This window comes from Nicotiana sylvestris, chromosome 10 (genome assembly GCF_000393655.2).
Source record: "Nicotiana sylvestris chromosome 10, ASM39365v2, whole genome shotgun sequence".
NCBI lineage: Eukaryota > Viridiplantae > Streptophyta > Magnoliopsida > Solanales > Solanaceae > Nicotiana > Nicotiana sylvestris.
The window spans coordinates 11,262,810-11,284,926 of record NC_091066.1 but is presented as its reverse complement, the minus strand read 5'-3'; the positions used below and the strand labels follow the sequence as shown (position 1 = coordinate 11,284,926).

Below are 22,117 nucleotides of genomic sequence, written 5' to 3'. Positions count from 1 at the left end.
TTAAAACTATAGTCTAAAACAAATCATAGATATTTGTGTGTTTAAAAATCATATCATTAAGGTAATTAAAATAGAAAATTTAAAGTTAAATTATGTATAAATAAGTACTATGACATTTTTTTTTTGAACAACTAAAAAAAAATTAATTGTATAGTTGGTTTTTATAGTAGTTATTAATGTATATTTTTGCTCTATTTTATTACTCAAGCATGATATGTAATATAGTATAGTTTAATTTTTTTTGGTAATGTAGTACGTGCGATGACACTCGTATAAGCAGTCTAGAGATTTACGTGTTGCCCAACTCCCTCTCATCTTCATCGGCAAATTAAGGCAAACTGGAGGAGAATCAAAACTTCCTTCTTTCACCACCGTTCCCATGGCCTTCTCTCGGCGGCGCCACCACCATTATAGCCGTAGACGGTGGCTAATCCCGGCCATCTCTGCTGCCTTTGGTTTTCTTCTCATATTTATCTTTTTCCTCTCCATTCTCGCTCCTTCTCCAAATGGCAATCGTCTTTTTCATCTTCCCCGTCGCCGTTCCTCTGTATGCCATTCAACTCACTCTAGTTTCTCCCTATATTATTTATATTATTCGACCTGTTATTGCATTTCCATTTTCTTTCTAGAATTTCCACGATAGCAGGTATTTGATGGAATAGCCGAGATAGCTCTATATATTATATTTGTATATATATATACACACATATAATGCATGTCCATTAATTTTCTCGGTAGAATTTTTGTATCTGATGGAATAGCCGAGATAGCTGATATATATGCGTATACATATATATACACGCGCACTCACACATATAATGCATGGTATCTGATGGAATAGTCGAGATAGCTTCCCATACGATTATACATATGTAATGCATGTCTATTTTCTCAGTAGATTTTTTGGCATAGCATGTATCTGATGGAATGGTCGAGAGAGCTGTGTGAGCGCGCGTTTTTGAAGTATTAATTTGATTGTAATTTTGTATTTGCAGGGAGACAATGATGCTGATAATGAGATTGAAGATTCTCAATCTCATGTTCCGGTTAATTTCCTGTCTTCTAGTTTTCTCTACTAAGTTTCTATTTATTGATTGTATTTAAGCTTTCTAAACTTTTGTGTTGATTGATTCTTGAGATCAAGGCCGGATCAGGAGGAGTATCCGATCGGGATATCTGGAGTTCCAGAAATTCCAAGTTCTTTTATGGATGCAGTAATGCTAGCAACGAATTCCTAAGTGCGTAAAACTCCATCCCTCTTTCAATTAGTAGAATTTACGTTATTGTTGTATTGCTTTAGCTTTTGGAAGAAACTAATCTGTACTGTATTTTTGGTAATCTCATTTTACTCTACGATTTCTTAATTAGAGTCATTGTAAAATTTGCAGAAGCACAGGACATCACTCATCCAAATCGTTACTTGTCGATTGTAACAAGCGGAGGTCTTAACCAACAAAGAACCGGGGTAAGCAAACGTGATTTGCACTTGCTTTCAATAAGAAATCTGATTGCTGTTTATCAAACTCATCCTAGAGGAATTGCATAAACCATAACTTATGAGTCTATGGTTGGAAATATTTGTACATTTTTAACAATTGACTCTTCTATTTTCACCAGAAAGAGAGATAATATTTCCTTGAAAAATGACACATGTGTATGCCTTTTGTAATGTGTAACAGTTTGTATAGCATTCCTGCCATTAACTACTGCATAGTTAAACTTCTTCTCACATCGAAAAACAATGATTAAACGGAATGTAAAAGGGTTCTGTATTTTAATGGTGTAAACTCTCTCATCTCAATGGCAGATAACTGATGCTGTTGTTGCTGCTCGCATTTTAAATGCTACTCTTGTTGTTCCGAAGCTGGACAAGAGTTCTTACTGGAAAGACTCAAGGTGAGAAGCTGAAAATGACACTCTACTTTACTTTTTCTTTTTATGTTAGTTACTTCTAATCATCTTTTAGCTTATTGACTGTGTAAATTTTAGAGCTGGTGATCTTACTAGTAACTGCAAAGTGAACTATGCCTTTTCCTTGCAGCGGCTTCTCTGATATTTTCGATGTTGATTGGTTTATAAAATATCTAGCAAAAGATGTTTCAATTGTAAAGGAACTACCACTCAGAAGAGGACAGATCTGGTCACCTTATCGAATGCGAGTTCCTAGAAAGTGCACTGACCGTTGCTATATAAACCGTGTATTGCCTGTACTTAACAAGAAACATGTGAGTATATCAATACATTAACTTCAAATATTCTTTTCTCAACTTCAATACAAATATCATCCAAACGCATAATCTTTTCCAAGACACTTGTGAATATCAATCATTGATTCATGATATAGTAAAATATATTGAAACATTTGGTGGAATAGCTTGGATGCGAGTATAAGCTCATCGTCAAGTGAGAATACTACTAGATGCATGAGAAAACTTCCCATTAAAAGACAGTCGTTTCCAAATATCCACTTTTATTCTTTATATCTCTGTAGGTTAGAGGTTGAGAAGATTATTGTTGCTTAGTTGAATCAGGTTAACTGGTCTGTTAACAACTCAACTTGAATCAAGTTTACTCATCTTCAATTTAGTTTTCGAATTTGGTTTTCAGACGTAGATAAACTGCCAAATTAGGAAATTCATTCTTCAACTGTATAAATCATCCTGGATGCGGATATCTCTATGCTGTATATAAGATATGTTTGAATGCTGATATTTCTATACCTATATAGCATCTGCTTCTGTAACAGGCTGTACAGATCACCAAGTTTGACTATCGACTTGCAAATAAGCTGGATACAGATTTGCAAAAGCTTAGATGCAGAGTTAATTATCATTCATTGAAATTTGCTGACCCTATACTTCGAATGGGTGAGAAATTGGTCCAGCGAATGAGGATGAGGAGCAGCCATTTTATCGCTCTTCACCTAAGGTTAGTCTTTTATTTAATTTTCTCATTTATGTCACATACAGTTAGTATTTGATTGTTGTTAATGTTATGGTTTTTTCCCTTTATTTTCCACTTTTCCTTTGTCCTGTTTGATTTCCTTATGTTTACTATAAGTGTTGTGCTCAGACTTCTGCTATTTAGTTTGTCTATTGCCTCTTCAGGAAGTTAAATAGTTTACATAGCCAAGATTATGGTGTATGGATTCTTGGGTATAAGTTATGATTAAGATTGCAGGAACATTTTATCATACATGAGAATTGTGGCTAGGAATGTCGATAAGAAGCACCATATCATTTTGATTACGACAATTTATTTTTATTCCTTGCTTTATTCTCTTATATTGCTGACATGTTAACTTTTGATGGATGTTTTAACTAATATTAGAAGAAGAAATAGTGTGCTGATGGTGCATATACTTCCATTAACAGGTTTGAACCCGATATGCTTGCATTCTCAGGATGCTACTATGGAGGGGGAGATAAGGAGAGGAGAGAACTGGGGAAGATACGGAAGAAGTGGAAAACTTTACATGTAAGTACCCATGTATCAGAGTCCAATCATAATCGTCGTAACTGTGAGCTTCAAATATTTGATTGTTTCATTTATGCACTGAAGTTTTGCCTATCTATATCTGAATTTTGGTTCTCTCTTCTTTGGATAGTTTAAATCCCCTGTAGTTAGCCCATCTCTGGTTTGCAAACAAGTTAGAAACGCGGGGGATATGTGCCTGTCCCTCTACCTTCCTTCCACTTAAATACCAGCATGGTTCGAGCTTGTGATGTGCACTTGCCACACATCCTGGGCTCTACTTTCTTTACTGTTGAACCTATGCCCGGGGCTGCAATTTTAGGTTCATATCTTTCTTTATCAGAAAGAAAGAAAAATGCACTTTTGGTTCAGATTTTCAATTGTGTACAAAGAGGGAACTACCTATCAGAAAGAGAAGAGTCCAACACAACGGGATTGTTATATTTTGGAATTAAGGGAAACAAAGCTTCAACGAGTAGAAGCTTCCTGTCAAAGCTTCAAACGAAGAGGTTGGGCTGTTTACTTCGTTGATTTGACTTCACTTTACTTAAGATTAGAGATTGGGGCCGGGCAGTCAAAGCTCATTAAGCGGACAGCGAGCAAGCTGCAACCACCGACTCCTATCAAAAGGAAAAGGAGCAAGCGGGACTTGAACTTGAAGAAGCAAGCCTCTATCAGAGAAAGCCATTGCGCGTTAGCCCCTTGTATAGTGTTAAGCCTGTTTTTGATGTGTGAAGCGGCTATGCTACATAGTCTGGGGTAGTACACTGATTTTAGTCATCCTTGTCTTTGTATATACACACACATACAGATACATACAGTTTGCAGTGTAAAGAACATGTTTTTACGCTACGAGCCTATTTTTAGCCCTACTTTCATACAATGTGATACGTGAACTCTATGTCAAATATACTTTCAGGACAGTGACCCAGATAAGGCAAGGAGGCATGGAAGATGCCCTCTAACTCCTGAAGAAGTCGGCTTGATGCTGAGATCACTTGGATATGGCGAAGATGTTCATATATATGTAGCATCCGGTGAAATATACGGAGGAGAAGAGACATTAACTCCATTGAAAGCCCTCTTTCCAAACTTCCACACAAAGGACACCCTTGCCACCAAGGATGAGTTAGAACCATTTTCTGCGTTTTCGTCTAGAATGGCCGCTCTTGACTTCATAGTTTGTGATGAAAGTGATGTATTTGTCACTAACAACCACGGAAACATGGCGAAAATTTTAGCAGGGAGAAGGTCTGCCGCTTCCCTTTCTGATATTTCAACTTTGTTGTGCAATTGGTACTCTGGAAAGTCACGGGTTCAAGCCGTGGAAACAGCTTCTTACAGAAATGCAGGGTAAGGCTGCGTACAATAGACCCTTGTGGTCCGGCCCTTTCCCGAACCCCGCACATAGAGGGAGCTTACTGCACCGGACTGCCCTTTAATATGTATTCTGAAGGCTGACGAATATGCTTTTTTGCTTTTGGTTACAGGAGATATTTTGGTCATAAGCCTACCATTCGCCCGAATGGTAGGAAACTATATCGCTTGTTTTTAAACAGAAATTACATGACAGAGAAGGAATTTGTATATAGAGTTGGTAAATATCAGAGAGGTTTCATGGGGGAGCCAAAGGAGGTTGGGCCAAGCTGGGGTGTGTTTCATGAAAATCCATCTTCATGCATATGCGAGAAAGTAGATAATGCTACAGTAGAGATTTCGCATAGTACCTCTCGACTTGAAACTTCGCCTAAGGTAACAAGTAATGACTATGACACTGACATATCGGAGAATCCGGAGTTGGACATGTTGCTTTCAGATTGAGAAAGTATCGACAAGAGCTTTTCAAGAGAGTACTTTTGCTTTACATACACCATTCTTTTGAGCCTTGATCAGATCTTCAACAAGTGCAATTTTGAAACATGCTTTGGCCGCAGTTTGGTTGGCTTCTGAAGCCTTGGCATGACTATATTGCGGGCCTTGAATTCAGAATGATTAGGATTTGAAGAAGCTCCAACAGTCATTTGTTTCAGCTACTGGAATATCGCTGATTGTTAAAAACCAACTGCTGCTGAGGCAGATCCAGACGGGTTCAACCTTTAGCTTCTTACCACGGAACTCAATCTACTTTTGAAATTATGGTTTCAGAGTTTCATATTTGTTACGTTTTTGATGATTTTTCATATGTCTATATCTATAATACGTGTCGAAATCCACTTGAATTGGCAAATGTTGTGAGTGGATGAGCATTGGAGTCCGACTATATCCGGATTCGCACCGGGTAGGACCCCATTCAGAGGTAAGCGCTCTCTACCAAGAATTTTTTTCATACCCAGAGCTCGAACCCGAGAACTCTGGTTAAGGGAAAAAGCAGTCTCATCCAGTGCACCATATCATTTGGTGGTCCTATACTTTATGCTACATTGCTACTATTCGTTTATTACATTCTTTCTACTTTCTCCGGTTCATAATAAGTGACCACTTTTTTTTAGCACGCCCATTAAAAAAATGCTAAATCCTATACAAAAATACCTAGTATGACTAAACTACCCTTATTAAATATTGGTCACATAGTTATAGTGAGGAGTGAGAAAACTTTTTAGGGATATGCACATAAGGGTAAAAGAGTAAAAACAAATTGAATTTTTTCTTGATTACCTAACTGGACACTTATTTTGAACCAAAATGAAAAAGTAAATTGTGAACTGGAGGGAGTAATATATTAGGTATTTAAATCAATTTTGTCTTATTTCGACATTTTTAAATATTTTTGACTTCATTAAAGAACAAGTTTAACAACTTGATTGGTTCTGCTTTCAAAATCATAGTGAAAGTCGTTAAAAGTCTTGGAGACATCGTCATAATATGTTGTTCTGATAAAAATATTCTAATACTTTTATTATTGTATTGGTATGACATGTGGTCGGAAAGTAAAGGCGAAATGGGTCAACGGGATGTAAAAAGTCATTAAACGTAGTGGTCGTTTGACACGTGAATATAGGGTAATAATCTCGGGATTAAATGTACGAACATTTTATCTCGTATTTGATTGAATTTTGTATTTGGGATTAGCAACCTCCGTATTAATTAAATCTCACAATTGGATAATATTTCATCCTACATTGGAGGTGGGATAATAATCTCGAGATTAATTAATCCTGAAATAAACACTAAAATAACAAAGACATTATTCTCCAAGGTTCTTTCCCAAAGTCTTTTAAACAATCCAAAATTAAAATTAGAAATAAAAGTTTATCTCAACTTATCTAATATATAACAAACTCATATTTATATATACCCCGTATATTTCATTTTTAGTCCAATGAACCAAACATCTTCAAATAAACTATTTGGGTTAATTCTTTTAAATTATATTCACTAAATAATTCCATCAATATTATATTTAATTTTCGTATTATATTCTCATCATTATAATTCCGGGATAACTTGTTCCCCTGCCAAACAACCACTTGTTCTAAAAGTACTACATTATTAATACAATATGCTCTACCACGTAAAAAATTATTTTTAGTGACTATCATCATCGTGTAATATCGCGATGCCGCTTTTCACCTTACTCTACGACTGTATATATCAAGTTTATGCTTAATAAAATACGAATTCTGCTTTTACGAAATATTCTATAATATAATACATAGAATACTTTTATCAGAACAATATTTTATGTCTTAGCTAATTGGGGCAAAGTCACGTCTCCAAGATTAGCGTGTACGGATTTGTAAAAAAAGTTTCAATTATTTAAACGACTTTAACTATGATTGTCAAAGCAGAAAGTGCAATCAATTTTTATTGAATTTTGAATAAATGATGTAATATAGGCCAACGCTAATATATAAAATAATTTATTTTATCTAACTCAAAACCAAACACACGTTAGATATCCAGGCCATTTAATTTTTTTTTAAATGATAAAAAAAAACATGGTAATAAAATAAAAAATGCAATGTTAATTTGTAGTTGTATGGATCCAAATTTGGACGACCACGACTGTTGAGTACGACAAGCGACGAGATCCTCGTAGCTTGACATCCTGCAAGGGACGACCGTCGAACAAGAGACTGTATGACCTATGCAGTAGTGTAGGTCCATTAGGGGCATTAGGAATAATCTTTCGAATATTCCCTATGATTTGTCTTTTAGGGCTTAGAAGGGGTTTGTCCCTTATGTATATTGCGTAAAGACAACCTTGTAAGGAGCTGCTTCTGCATTTTTCTAACTAAGAACACTTGTTGTAAACACTTGCTTACAAAACGATTAATATCAGTATTGTTCGATCATTCTTGAGAAGGTCAAGAGATATTATCCTTTGTATTCATCTCGTATATCTTTTGTTCTAGAGATTATTATATTTAGCTAATATTTATCCCTTCATTTTCTTTAATTGATTTGTTCGAAAAGATCCCATTTTAGTCAAACAATTTGGCGCCGTCTGTGGGGATTTCTATAGCTGAGATTTTAGTTTCGTCTAGATCTTTGAAAGAAATAATCTCTCCTTAGTCTCGCAAAGACCGACAATGGTAGGAAAGGGAGAAGCAAGATTAAAGGCAATAGTAGGTGTCACGAACAACCTTCTGGACTCCCTCAACGAAGCCGACAGGGAAGACAATGAAAATGCAATGTCAAGTGCTACACCTGAAGGAGATATCTCACCCCTCCCGCACAAAGGTGTGACTGTCACGCGCGAGAGGGAAACCTCAACATCCGCAACAGGAGAAACACCACCGGCTATGAAAAGACTATTATAAAAGTGGTTGACAAACACCTTTAGCAACATACTCGACAAACCCACTCAAAGGGATATCGGAGGCACAATACCCGCAACTATCGCCGATGAGCCAGAAACTCCACGCATAGGTAACACTCATACTATCAATGATGCAGGTAATGATGCACTTGCGGCCATCTTAAAGAAAATGGAGGAGATGGAGAACGAGAACAAAACGCTCCGCAATCAGATGAAGGAGCATCAGGAAAGGGTCGATAAAATACCAGGCGTTCCGAAGCTGCTACCAAAATGTGACATAGGTCGATTTGTCGAACAGCCATACAGTGAAGGGGCAGCTCCCCACTCTATTCCAAAAACCTTTAAAATGCCACCATATTTGAAAATATATGATGGCACCATGGACCCGGAAGATCACTTAATCCATTACGTCACTGCAGTAAAAGGCAATGATCTATCGAAAGAACAGGTGTCATCGGTGCTGCTAAAAAAGTTCAGCAAAACCCTGACAGGGGGAGCGCTGACATGGTATTCCCAACTACCAGCACGATCGATATCAAAGTTCGAAGAAATGGCAGATAAATTTGTTACCGCTCACGCGGGAGCGAAAAAGGTAGAGGCCAGGGTAAATGACATCTTCGCCGTCAGGCAGACAACAGGCGAGGGACTTCGGGATTTCCTAGCCCGATTCAACAGAGTAAGAATGAGCCTACCAAATGTATCAGAAGGGATGGAGGTAGCGGCCTTCCAAAGTGGGTTTAACAGAAATAGGTCAAAAGCAACCAAAAAGCTGCTAGTAGACTCATGAAGTACCCTCCCACCATGTGGGAAGAAATCCATAATGCCTATTGTGCCGAACTAAGGGCAGACGAGGATGACCTAAATAGCCCGATCCAACGGCTAACATCGGTCCAAACCAAAACAAGGAAAGATCGCCGCAACGATGGTCGAAGTGACCAACTATCCTGTTTCAATCGAGAAAGGCATCAACCCTATATCCGAACATCCAATCCACCTCCTCCACAACATGCAGACGTCACGCCTCGACATACCGCGCCACCTCGAAATGAAAGAGGTATGCCTACACTATTATCTACTCATAACTTATGTGTTTCTCCTTCAAAAATAGTGTATATGCTAGAAAAGCTCGGCACAAAGGTGTAGTGGCCGCAAAAAATAAAATCTGATCCGAGCACTAGGAGGTCGAACGTTCTGTGTGAATTCCACCAGGAAAGAGGACACAAGACCAAAGATTGCATAGGTATGCGACAGGAAGTGGTAAGAATGCTAAATCAGGGATACCTGAAAGAACTTCTGAGCGACCGAGGACGGGCTAACTTCGCTCGCGGACGCGATCAACCTCAGGGACCTCCAAAACCACCATCACTAGCTCGTACCATACAAATAATCATTGGCGGCGGTGACGATACGATGATCAACCATGTGAAATTCACCACCACACACAAACTCAAGCGGACAGTCGCCCATGAATGGTATGACGACCTCGAAGATAGTATCATCTTTGATAAGTCGGATACCAACGGTTTGTCTTTTCTTCACTATGATGCTTTGGTTATAATTTTACGTATCGCGGATACCGATGTAAAAAGAATAATGGTAGATGACGGAAGTGGCACGTGTATTATTCACATATGAGTCCTCATATAGATGTGACTCGAGGATAAGATAGTACCATATTACATAACACTAACGGGTTTTAATAATGAAGTGGAAGGAACCTCTGGAGAGATAGTGCTACCCGTTCTGGCATGAGGATTCACCCTAGAAACGACGCTCCACGTCATGAACCAGGAAACAACCTACAATGCCATCATAGGGCGTCCGTGGATACACGACATGCGAGTTGTCCCGTCAAGTTTCTACCAAGTAATCAAATTTCCTAAACCATGGGGGATATTCAGCATTCGGGGCGAGCAACGCACTGCCCAGGAATGCTACCGAATCGCCCAAGACTGCACACACACCCAACTACTAAAAGGGGCAAGTGCAGAAGCATAGCAATCAACCATATCGGGAACCAAACCCGACATACAAATAGAGGCTATCAAAGACCCGGATGTCGTAGAAGCCTGCAAGGCAACTGTAGAAGACCTCGACCCCGTTCAACTGGACAACACCGACAACACAAAAAAGTCTTATGTCGGACACAACCTCTCAGAACCAGGTAAGTTCCATGAGTTCTTAACTAACAATGCCGATTTGTTTGCCTTTTCCCATTCAGATGCCGAGAATCCAAGGGACATCGGTACACACAGGTTGAATGTCGACCCTCTATACCCGCTAGTACGGCAAATGAGGAGAAAATTCAATGCCGCCATCAATGAGGCGGTCAGCAAAGAAGTTGATAAGTTGCTCGCTAACGGTTTCATCCGAGAATCGAAATATCCTCAGTGGGTCGCCAATGTGGTCATGGTAAAAAAGAAGAACGGGAAATGGCGGATGTGTGTCGACTTCACCGACCTGAACAAAGCATGCCCGAAAGATTCCTTTCCATTACCACATATCGACCAGCTCATCGATGCAACGGTGGGACACGAACTACTACACTTCTTAGACGTTTATTCTGGTTACAACCAAATTCTAATGGCTGAATAAGACCAAGAAAAGACTACTTTCATCACTCACCAAGGAACGGGCTGCTACAAAGTCATGTCATTCAGACTCAAGAATGCAAGGATGATGTATCAAAGGTTAGTCACCAAGATGTTCAAAGAAAAACTCGGTAAGACTATGGAGGTTTACATCGACGACATGCTAGTGAAGTTAAAAAAGAAAGAGGATCACATTGGTCATCTGAAGGAAGCCTTCGAGATATTTAGGCGATACAGAATGAAACTAAATCCCAAAAAATGCGCCTTCGGCGTAACCTCAGGAAAGTTCCTTGGTTTTCTGGTGTTACAAAGGGGTATCGAAGTCAACTCGAATCAGATCAGGGCCATCGAAGAAATACCAGAGACATTAACCAGCAAGAAGCAGGTGCAAAAATTAACAGGACGAATAGCCGCCCTGTCGAGGTTCATTTCACGATCATCAAGCATATGCCATAAATTCTTCAATGTACTAAGGAAAGACCACAGGCTATAGTAGAATTCAGAATGCGTCGACACCTTGAGAAAACTGAAAGCGTATCTGTCCTCGCCTCCACTACTCGTCAAGGCAGACCCGGGCGAATGCCTCCTAGTGTACCTAGCTATCTCCGAAGTCGCGGTAAGTGCAGCTTTGGTCCGCGAAAACAAAGGTACGCAATCTCCGATTTACTATATCAGCAAAACCTTAATTGATGCCGAAACAAGGTACCCTCACCTTGAGAAACAAGCTCTGGCATTAGTCGTAGCTTCATGAAAGCTTAGACCATATTTTCAACGTCACCCCATAAAGGTGGTGACAACCTTCCCCCTCAGGGGCAACCTACACAAACTTGAGATATCGGGTAGGTTGGCCAAATGGGCCATAGAATTAAGTGAGCACGATATAACATATGAATCGCGAATTGCTATAAAGTCGCACATGCTCGCTGACTTCGTAGCCGATTTTAGCGCTGAAATATTTAATAAAGTAGAGTAGGAGGCGCTCCGCACTTCCACACATTCCAACCTCTGGGTCCTCTATACCAACAGCGCATCTAATACATCGGGATCAGGACTGGGACTCGTCCTTGAGGTTCCTATGGGCGAAGTAATTTGCCAGTCCATACGATGCCCCGAGAAGACTAGCAACGAGGCCGAGGATGAAGTTGTGATTGCAGGATTGAAATTAGCCCTCAAATGTGGCGCTCGACGACTCGTCCTCCATTGCGACTCTCAACTCGTGGTGAACCAAGTCACTGGGACTTTCCAAATCAAAAAACAGAGACTACAAAAGTACCAGTCAGAAATCCACAAGATGCTGCTAGAATTCGATGAATACCTCCTCAACCAGATACCCAGGGCGCAGAATACCGAAGCGGATGGTCTCGCCAAGCTAGCGGCAGCCACCAGAAATATCCACAAGGAAAATGTGGTAACCCTTCTCCATTCCTCGATAGACCAGGTCGAGGTACATTCTGTAAACCTAACTTGGGACTGGCGCAACCGTATCATAACATATTTGCATGATGGAACGCTCCCACAAGATAAGAAAGAAGCCAAAAAGCTTCGAATAAAGGCAGCCAGATACAACCTCATAAACTGTGATCTTTATAAGAGAACGTTCGGCGGCCCCCTAGCCAAGTGTCTTGGGCCAAATCAAACAAGGCGAGTACTAGAAGAAGTACACGAGGTGCACTGCGGATCCCATACAGGAAACTGCGCCCTTATCTGATACCTCATCCGTACCAGATACTACTAGCCTACCATGAAAAAAGAAGCTGCGAATTACGTCAGGAAGTGTGAACAGTGTCAAAAGTATTCCCATATGATATACCAAGCAAAAGAACTCCTGTATTCCGTCACTTCGCCATGGCCATTCATAAAGTGGGGGATGGATATTGTTAGACCCCTCCCGGTAGGATGAGGTAAGGTACATTTTCTTTTGGTTTTAACTGACTATTTTTCTAAATGGGTGGAAGCAGGTGCATACACTCAAATACGTGAGTAAGAAATTATTGCGTTCATATGGAAAAATATAATATGCCGCTTCGGCATACCCAAAGAAATCAGCTGTGACAACGGACCTCAGTTTGTCGGAAAGAAAACGACCGAGTTTTTCGAAAAATGGCATATCAAGCGAATACTCTCCACACCATACCATCCCGCCAGTAACGGCCAAGTTGAATCCTCCAATAAAGTGATACTGAATATATTGAAAATGAAGCTCGAGGATGCTAAAGGGCTATGGCCTGAATTGCTGCCAGAAGTACTATGGGCATACCGCACTACGCCAAAAACTAGAACAGGCGAGACGCCATATTCATTAGTCTATAGGACTGACGCGGTTATACCCGTCGAAGTCGGAGAACCTAGCTTGAGGTACTCCAACGAAAGTGGACCAAGCAACGACGAAAGTAGGCTACAAGATCTGGATGAAGTCGAAGAACGAAGAAATATAGCCCACATAAGAATGGTATCCCAAAAGCAACAAGCATAAAGGTACTATAACAAGAAGGCCAAAGTACGACCACTCAAGGACGGAGACTACGTCCTCAAAGCTAAAACACAAGCAGTCAAAGACCCTAATAAGGGAAAAATGGGAACAAATTGGGATGGGCCATACAAAATCACGGCGGCATTAAACAAAGGAGCATTCCAGTTAGAGACAATGGAAGGAAAACTACTTCAAAACAATTGGAATGTCGCCCATCTCAAATACTTCCACTTCTAAAAGGAGGAGCCACCTAAGTCGTACTCTTTTTCCCTCATTCGGGTTTTGTCCCATTCGGGTTTTCTCAGTGAGTTTTTTAATGAGGCAGCGAGGGAGATGTCTCGGGGTCCGAAGTATTGTTCATTATCCCGCCCGTCGACGTAATCTCCAGGCCAAGTAATGAAGGGACTGGATATAGATAATCAAATCTCCATTATTTGTACAAAGTCGACATGTATCTTCTACAGGAATATAATCAAATCTCCATTGTATGTACAAAGTCGACATATATCTCCTACAGGAATATAATCAAATCTCCAATGTATGAACGTACATCCCAATGGCTAAGGCCATCGACGAAAAACGAGTTTGACTTCACTCGAACTATGACGGGATCCTACTTCGACGCCAGTTCGAAGGTAACATCCCAATGGTAAGTCCATCGACGAAAAACGAGTTCGGCTTCACTTGAACTACGACGGGATCCTACTTCGACGTCAGTTCGAAGGTAACATTCCAATGGCTAAGGCTATCGATGAAAAACGAGTTCGACTTCACTCGAACTACTGGGATCCTACTTCGACGCCAGTTTGAAGGTAACATCCCAATGGCTAAGGCCATCGACGAAAAATGAGTTTGACTTCACTCGAACTACGACAGGATCCTACTTCAATGCCAGTTCGAAGGTAACATCCCAATGCCATCGACGAAAAACGAGTTCGACTTCACTCAAACTATGATGGGATCCTACTTCGATGCCAGTTCAAAGGTAACATCCCAATAGCTAAGGCCATCAACGAAAAATGAGTTCGACTTCACTCGAACTACGACGGGATCCTACTTCCATGCCAGTTCGAAGGTAACATCCCAATGGCAAAGGCCATCGAAGAAAAATGAGTTTGACTTCACTCGAACTACGACAGGATCCTACTTTGATGCTCGTTCGAAGGTAATATCCCAATAGCTAAGTCCATCGATGAAAAATGAGTTCGACTTCACTCGAACTACGACGGGATCCTACTTCGATGCCAGTTCGAAGGTAATATCCCAATGGCTAAGGCCATCGACGAAAAATGAGTTCGACTTCACTCGAATTATGACGGGATCCTACTTTGACGCTAGTTCAAAGGTAACATCCCAATGCTAAGGCCATCGACAAAAAACGAGTTTGACTTCACTCGAACTATGATGGGATCCCACTTCGATGCCAGTTTGAAGGTAACATCCCAATGGCTAAGGCCATCGACGAAAAATGAGTTCACCTTCACTCGAACTACGACGGGATACCACCTCGACGCCAACTCGATAGTAGCATCCCAAAGGCTAAGGCTATCACCAAAAAGAAAAGGGCCCGACCTCACCCAAAGCAAATTCGGCTCAACAAATCGACAAGTATCCGGGATGTCATAAAAATTACAAAGATTATCACCAAATCGACAAAATGATTTCTTCATTACAACAAAATATTACTAGCATCTATCTTTACAACATGCTCAAACATGCCCTTACAAAAACCCTGAAGCAAAAAATGTGTACAAACCAAAAATTACACATCATCCTCGGCAGAATACGCATCTTCATACCAAGAGTCAGAGGCAAGACGATTCGCATCATCAGAGTTTATATCATCCCCATAGGGTGTAAGTGGGTCATATCTGTATGCCTCTCGAGCTACACGAGCTTCTGCACGCACACCCTGGAGTTCTACTTCAGATGCCCTCCTGTCAGTATGAAAAGCCTTGTACACATCGAGTCGGGCCTCAGCATGAACCTACAACTCATATAAACGACGAGGCACGACAGGGTCAGCCAAGGCACGAGACGTAAAAGGTTACGAGCGTCGACTCGCGTCCTCAGCTCTCAACGATGCCACTTGTCTGTTTAGTACAGATAGCTCCGCCTCCAACTCCTTAACACGTCTCTCAAGACCTACTACCTTAAACTCAGATGCCTCCTTATCCTTGGTCAGCTCCGACCTACAGACACGGAGGGTATTTTCCAAGGCCGCCGTTTTAGAAATAGCAGTCGCCAACTTATCGGCACTAACACTCAACTCACCCTTAAGCCCATCAATCTCCACCGCCTTCATACCCAATTCAGCGGTCAAACTGGACACCTTTGCTTACAAGTCGACATTCTCAGCCATCACCCCTCTACTTAACTCAAGCTCATCTTCCTTCACCCTAAGGGAGGCCTCAAGTTCACTGTTGCGGGCGACGACCTTCATAAGTTCCTCATCTTGCTCCCTCAGCTCATCGACCTTGTGCGCCAGTTGGTCTTCCCTTTGTTTAAGTCCCTCACGGAACAGTTGAAAATCAGGGTCTTGATTTTAAATGTCGGCCATTGCATGATGCTTAGTGCGATATTGTTGATATTTGGAAGATATTTTCCCATAGATGGCCGTCCTTTTACTTTCCCGGCGCTCGCGCTCGGTCTCCATGATAAGGGTCAAGCATAAGAAGAAAGAAGTTAAGACAAAACGACAAGTCGACAATAATTACGCAGACCCAACGACGAAAAGGAAAAGAAAGACACCTACCCGCAAGGCCATGCCGGCAACGTTCTGAGACAACTCCATGTCACTCATAACTCTAAGCACCTCACTTTCGGGGCCAACACACAGAGGGGATAAAGCAGACGCCACTTGATCGCAGTTCGATAACAGGTTATAGTCTCTTAGGACAACTATATGACGATCAGACCCTTCCACTCTGACCTCCACATAAGTATGGTGCCCTACAAACTCACGAACGTCCTCTGGGTCGATATCTAAACCTGAGCCTTCGCCTTTAATGTGTAGGCCTCCTCTAACGTTGGATCACGTGTCACCCTCAGCAGAGTGCACGGAGCCGGCTCCTAGGTAAACCCCTTCCGTTATAGGAGATCTCCCCGCTAATATGGCGTCGACCATAAATGTGGGCACAGGTGCCGTCTATGATGCACCCACCCTACTTCTACCAACATCCACGACCACGTCCTTCCCGAGCTCCACTCTCCTCCTTTTTCTTAGTAATAACTCATCCTCGTTAGAGGATTCGTCCAAGAGGTGAAGGGTCAGTACGGAAGAAGCCTCCTCTCTCATGACCATATCCCAAGAGGAACCTTCCATTTGAATCGGCTGAGGACCACCCCCTCGAACAGATTCAGTCAAAGTAAACTGCATTCCGGTAACAGCGACAACCTGTCGGAATGCAGGGACTAAGGCCTTCCGCCTGGAAGCTCATCTACTTGCCGTCATGAAGAGTCGAATCAATAGATGACAGTGTATAACCAACGAAGTTATATAGGGTAAAATATTTACCAGATAAAACTCTTGGGCCGTAACGTTTTACGAAGGTGGCCCAATCTCGGGTCTCTTCTGCATGGGGCAACAGATGGGATACCTAATCCCTTATACCCACAATAGGGCGGGGTGGACGCCCTATAGCTGCAAACGAGAAGCAAACAAACCCTATAATGAATGAAGAGGAAAAGAAAGAGTAAAATAAGTGGCGACACTTACGAGTCTCGTTCCACCATTCCGGGAACCTGGCGGGGTCAAAAACAATGTGTTCAGTTTTGACAAAGAAGTATTTATGCCAAAACTTGCGACTTGCTCGATCGTCAGTCCCAACCACCGGCCCATTTTTTTCACGGTGCTTCAAATGCACCATAGTGCCCCTGTGGAAGCTGGGCTAGAACAGGTGCAAGAGGTGGTAGATAGTAACCTCGCATCCCGCCAACTCCGTATACTTTGTCAACAGCATGAGTATCTTAAGTGTGTATGGTGAAAGTTGCGCCGGAAAAACTTGATAGAATCTAGAGAACTCTTCCACTAACGGAAGGAGGGGGAAAGAATGACCAATCACAAAAGGGTACTCATAAAAAGCATAGTACCCAGGCCTATGGACTTCCACGAAGTCCCTTCTCGCTGGAACCATATCAACATGAGCGGGGATGTTATACTTTATATGGAGAGCATCAATGTGAACTTGTTCCGTTTCAGAGAGCACGGGGGAAGGAGTAGGAGGACGATCCTTGAGGAAGTCGCTTCGAGACATGGGGTGTCTCGGCAGCAACTCCTCCGCGGTGGGAAAACTATCTCCCTCCTCCACCATCATATCTTCACCGCCAGAGGGGAGCGCCATAGACAATAGGGTGGCCTCAGAAACCCCCTCACAAGATTGATGTGTTCTTGGCATTTCTTCGATGAAAAAGGTGCTAAAATACTAGAGAAGGTTGTGAACGAAGAATGGGAGAAGAAGAGGCAGAAGGTTGTTAGAACAAACTCGGGAGGAATGAGAAAGGATGACCAGAAATGAAATGGCCAAGAGTTTTTGAAAAAACAAATCCTCCACCTATTTATAGGATTGGGTGGCGCCAGAATCGAAGCGGAAGGTTGCAGAGTGGCACCGAAATCGAAGCGACAAGCCCTCAACCCCTGTCTCGAAAAGATGCATATGATGACGCACGTGGAGATGACGTTATTTCCCAATAAAATACACTATACGGTGTCTTGCTGAGCACGCTGACTGCCCATTATTGGACAAGCCGTAACGCCTTGTAAGATTAAATTTCTCCATAAGAGCGAGTGGTATCCGCTTATCCAGGACGCACCAAGTTGCAACCTCGACAAGCGGAGGGACTAACTGTATGGGTCCAAATTTGGATGACCACGACTATTGATGAGTACGACAAGCGATGAGATCCTCGTAGCTTGACATCTTGCAAGGGACGACCGTCGAGCGAACAAGAGATTGTACGACATTTGCAGTAGTGTAGGTCCATTAGGGGGCATTAGGAATATTCTTTCGAATATTCCCTATGATTTATCTTTTAGGGCTTAGAAGGGGTTTGTCTCTTATATATATTGCGTAAAGACAACCTTGTAAGGGTCTGCTTCTGCATTTTTCCAACTAAGAACACTTGTTGTAAACACTTGCTTACAAAACGATTAATATCAGTATTGTTCGATCATTCTTGAGAAGGTCAAGAAATATTATCCTTTGTATTCATCTCGTATATCTTTTGTTCTAGAGATTATTATACTTAGCTAAGATTTACCCTTCATTTTCTTTAATTGATTTGTTCGAAAAGATCCCATTATCTTTTTAGTCAAATAGTTGTACATTTATATAACAGTCATTCACTATGTGTACCTTAGAGTTTAAATCTTTGTACATGTAGGACAAAGTTTTCATCTTTTATAATATTTAAGATTCGAAGAATTTAATTTTAGTTGCTTTAAAATGTGTACCTTAGAGTTTAAATCCTTGTACATTCAGTTATAAATTTATTAATAATATATTAACTTTTTCTAATATTTAATTAGTGAAATATGTATATCTTTTGAGATTTTAAATATTTTTTTTATCTTTTATATGGAACATTAAAAAAGGAAAAAATATTTTTTTCATAATTTTTATCTATAACAACTACAAAATATTTAAAATTCAAATGTTATTTTAGATGTATAACGGTCATTCACTATAAAAATCTAAAAATATCATACTAAATAATATTGCTATAGAGATTTAATTGTACGTTCTATGTTTACAGTATATTATAAGAGTTTAGCTTATATGCAAGGCAGTATAAACTGTTACAATATCATGTCATATTTACTTATTAAAATATATAAATCTATCATATTACTTTAGTAGTATGTGTATAATCTTATTGGAAAGTAAAAGCTCCTAAAGGTTCAAACTCCCAACGCAGAAAAGCAAATTTGAAAAGATAAAAAGAAACAGATGACACAACGCACAACACCCATAAAAGATAAAAAGAAAATTACATAAACAGGAAAGGAAAATAAATAAAGAACACAATATATATCTCCATTCCACTTAATTCTCAGTCTGCTTTGTCCACAATTGTAAATCATTCCTCTCTTTTTTTTCCTCTCTTTCTTTCTTTACCAAATTTCAGAATTTAAAAGTTGTGAGTGTTAAGTTAAGAGTACGGATTCTGAAATGTATATCTAACTCTTATCTCTAGGTCAGAAACATTTTATCGACCGTAAACTCTAAATCTTGAACCCGTGGTTGGATCCGTCACTGTATATATGTTCATGGAAACACCATCAATATTATCCATATTTGTAGTCATATTTTGCAGCCTAAATATTATTATTGTGACAGTAGAAGCAACATGGTGTGTTGTTAGAAGTGATGCAAGTGCACAAGCTTTACAAAGAGGTTTAGATTATGCTTGTAGCTATGGTGCTGATTGTGTACCTATTCAATCTTCTGGCCTTTGTTATCTCCCAAATACTATTCAAAATCATGCTTCTTATGCTTATAATAGTTTCTATCAGAGGAAAAATGAAGCCCCTGGCTCTTGTGGATTTTCTGGCACTGCTACTATTGCCAAAACCGATCCAAGTAATTTCTTTCTCCATCTCTTATGCACAAGTTCATGCATTTTCTTATACTTAGATCTTTATTACTACATGTTCCTTTCGCTTCGGTTTCCTTATCATCGTATCTTGCTGTAGTCAGTGCTTCCTTTTTTATCTTTTCTTTAGTCGAGGGTCTATAGAAAACTGCATTTTTACTTTTACAAGTTAGTTCTAAGATCTGCGTACCCTACTTGGGGAATATATTGAGTTTGTTGTTGTTGTTTCATCTCTTATGCACAAGGATATAGTTTAATTGATCATATGCACCGATAGTGAAAATAATTTTACACTTTCAGTATAGTTTGATATGTGATAGTTGGTTAATTATCTGCCTTTTCTTATATAACTAGTTCCACCTATTATGAACAGTGTAAAAACTTATCGCATCTGATATTTACAGGAAACAAATGAATGTATTTAACCATGGTTAAGGGATTGTATTGTCATTTTAATTTATAACTGATAAAGGTTTCGCTATTTAGTTTGATGCATGTAAATACTGAGTACGAGTAAATATTATTCCTATTATTAGTTTTAGGGTAATTTCATAGAATTAAAGTTCTCTTACTATATTATATAAAAGTTAAAATCTATACAAAATAGCTAGAACATAGGCATTAATGGGCTGAGTTGTGATTTATTCTGTATTTTCTTAGGCTATGGATCTTGTGTTTACCCAGCTTCTCCAAGGTATGTTGTTTTAATTAAACTTGCTTTATTAATCATTTATTTTCCATCTTTTTTCTGTGTTGTTTTTACCATTCATGATTTTCTACTACGTTTTCTTTTCAAAGTTGTGTTTCAGTTGTAGTACGATCTATCCTTTTCAGACCTTACATGTGGAAATTTACAGGATTTGTTGTTGTTGTACGCTTTATGTTTTCTTTTCTTTCCTTTTTTTTTTGGTGAATTGAATTTTTGAATATACATATAACATATTGGTGTTCAAAATTTAAAGGGAAAAAGAGGTATATAATACACCGATAAATATGAAGAAAGAAGACAATAGGAAAAACATTTGTTTCCTTAAAAAAAAGTACTTTTTCTTCCACTTTAGCTCCCTAAATAATGCTACTTTTCTTTTAAAAAAAAGTAGAACAGCATGAGCAAACTTTTATCTTTCTTCCTTTTATATAGTGCTTTCTTAGTGTGCATGACTGGGACTGTATTGGTGATGTTCCTGCTGTTCTTAGGTTGTCTTTCTTTTTAATTCTTGTTTTTATTTATATTACGATTTAATTTATATACACCAACACTGTAAAAATAAGTGTAATTTAACTTGTTATAGCATCATATAATTCTTGTCTGACTTTTGAGGTTGCTAGTGCAACTTATTATGAATGGTTTACCCGTACATAACAACTTTTTAGGTAATCTGAAAGTATAAACGAATTTCGTTTAAACCGTTAGCTAGCGTAAAAGAAGTTAAAATTAATGTTCAGAATATTGTCGTTATTTAGACTTGAATTTTAATTTCTATGGATATGATTGTCTCTATATAGCCTTGTCAAACATTAATTTGCTACTCCTTGTATATATCTCAAGCGCAATGCCTTGGATTGTGAATTTTTTATTAGGGCTGCTGGTGGGCTGATTCCTCCCGAAGCGGGAGGCCGCAATAACACAAGTGGAGAAATCTCGACCATCCCAGTTTTGTATCCACCACCACCAACAAATATAAACGCCGTGTACGGTAATGGATCGGATATTCCCAACTCTCAAGATTCTAAAGCAACTTCTCCCAAATTTTGGACGATGGCAAGCTTAGTTCCGGGGCATTTGATGCTTCTCTTCCTTCATATTTTTTAACATTTGTAGGCATTCTTGGTCCTAGAATGAAGACTTAACTTAGTGCAGTTTAATAACAATTTGAAAGCTTTATTTTTGGATTTTAAAGACTAGTGTCATCAAAATTAAAATATCGCTTCGCTGCTCAAAGCAATGAAACAGTGTAAAACAAGGAATTAATTATCATTTCATGAGTGAAACCATGCGCTTCAAAGAAGTGCGTGTTTCAAATAATTAGCTTGCTTCAATTCCTTAAACAATGACAAAAGTTAAACATCGTCTCTTCCAAATGACATTGGTTTTTGGACATATTTTATGGGGTGCACTCATTTATTTTATCCTAAAATTTTAAACTAAAAATCTTAACTTTAGGACAAGAAAAATTAAACTAAAAAATTGAAATTCAGGATGCACTGGCTAATTCCTGAATAGCA

General features: G+C 39.7%; 2 protein-coding genes across 2 annotated transcripts; both read left to right on the top strand.

Annotated features, from left to right (window-relative positions):
• Positions 1-273: 273 nt before the first annotated feature.
• On the top strand, positions 274-5,783 carry LOC104224731 (O-fucosyltransferase 16-like). The gene is made up of 10 exons (XM_009776421.2): positions 274-547; positions 996-1,046; positions 1,145-1,238; positions 1,389-1,465; positions 1,808-1,896; positions 2,042-2,225; positions 2,747-2,928; positions 3,375-3,477; positions 4,394-4,725; positions 4,965-5,783. The coding sequence occupies exons 1-10, from the start codon at positions 380-382 to the stop codon at positions 5,293-5,295; spliced, it is 1,611 nt and encodes a 536-aa protein (XP_009774723.1). The 5' UTR covers positions 274-379; the 3' UTR covers positions 5,296-5,783.
• Positions 5,784-19,353: 13,570 nt separating this feature from the next.
• On the top strand, positions 19,354-21,791 carry LOC104224730 (PLASMODESMATA CALLOSE-BINDING PROTEIN 3-like). Its single transcript, XM_009776419.2, has 3 exons — positions 19,354-19,878; positions 20,552-20,585; positions 21,473-21,791. Exons 1-3 carry the CDS (start codon positions 19,560-19,562, stop codon positions 21,702-21,704), a joined length of 585 nt encoding a protein of 194 aa, XP_009774721.1. The 5' UTR covers positions 19,354-19,559; the 3' UTR covers positions 21,705-21,791.
• Positions 21,792-22,117: the final 326 nt, after the last annotated feature.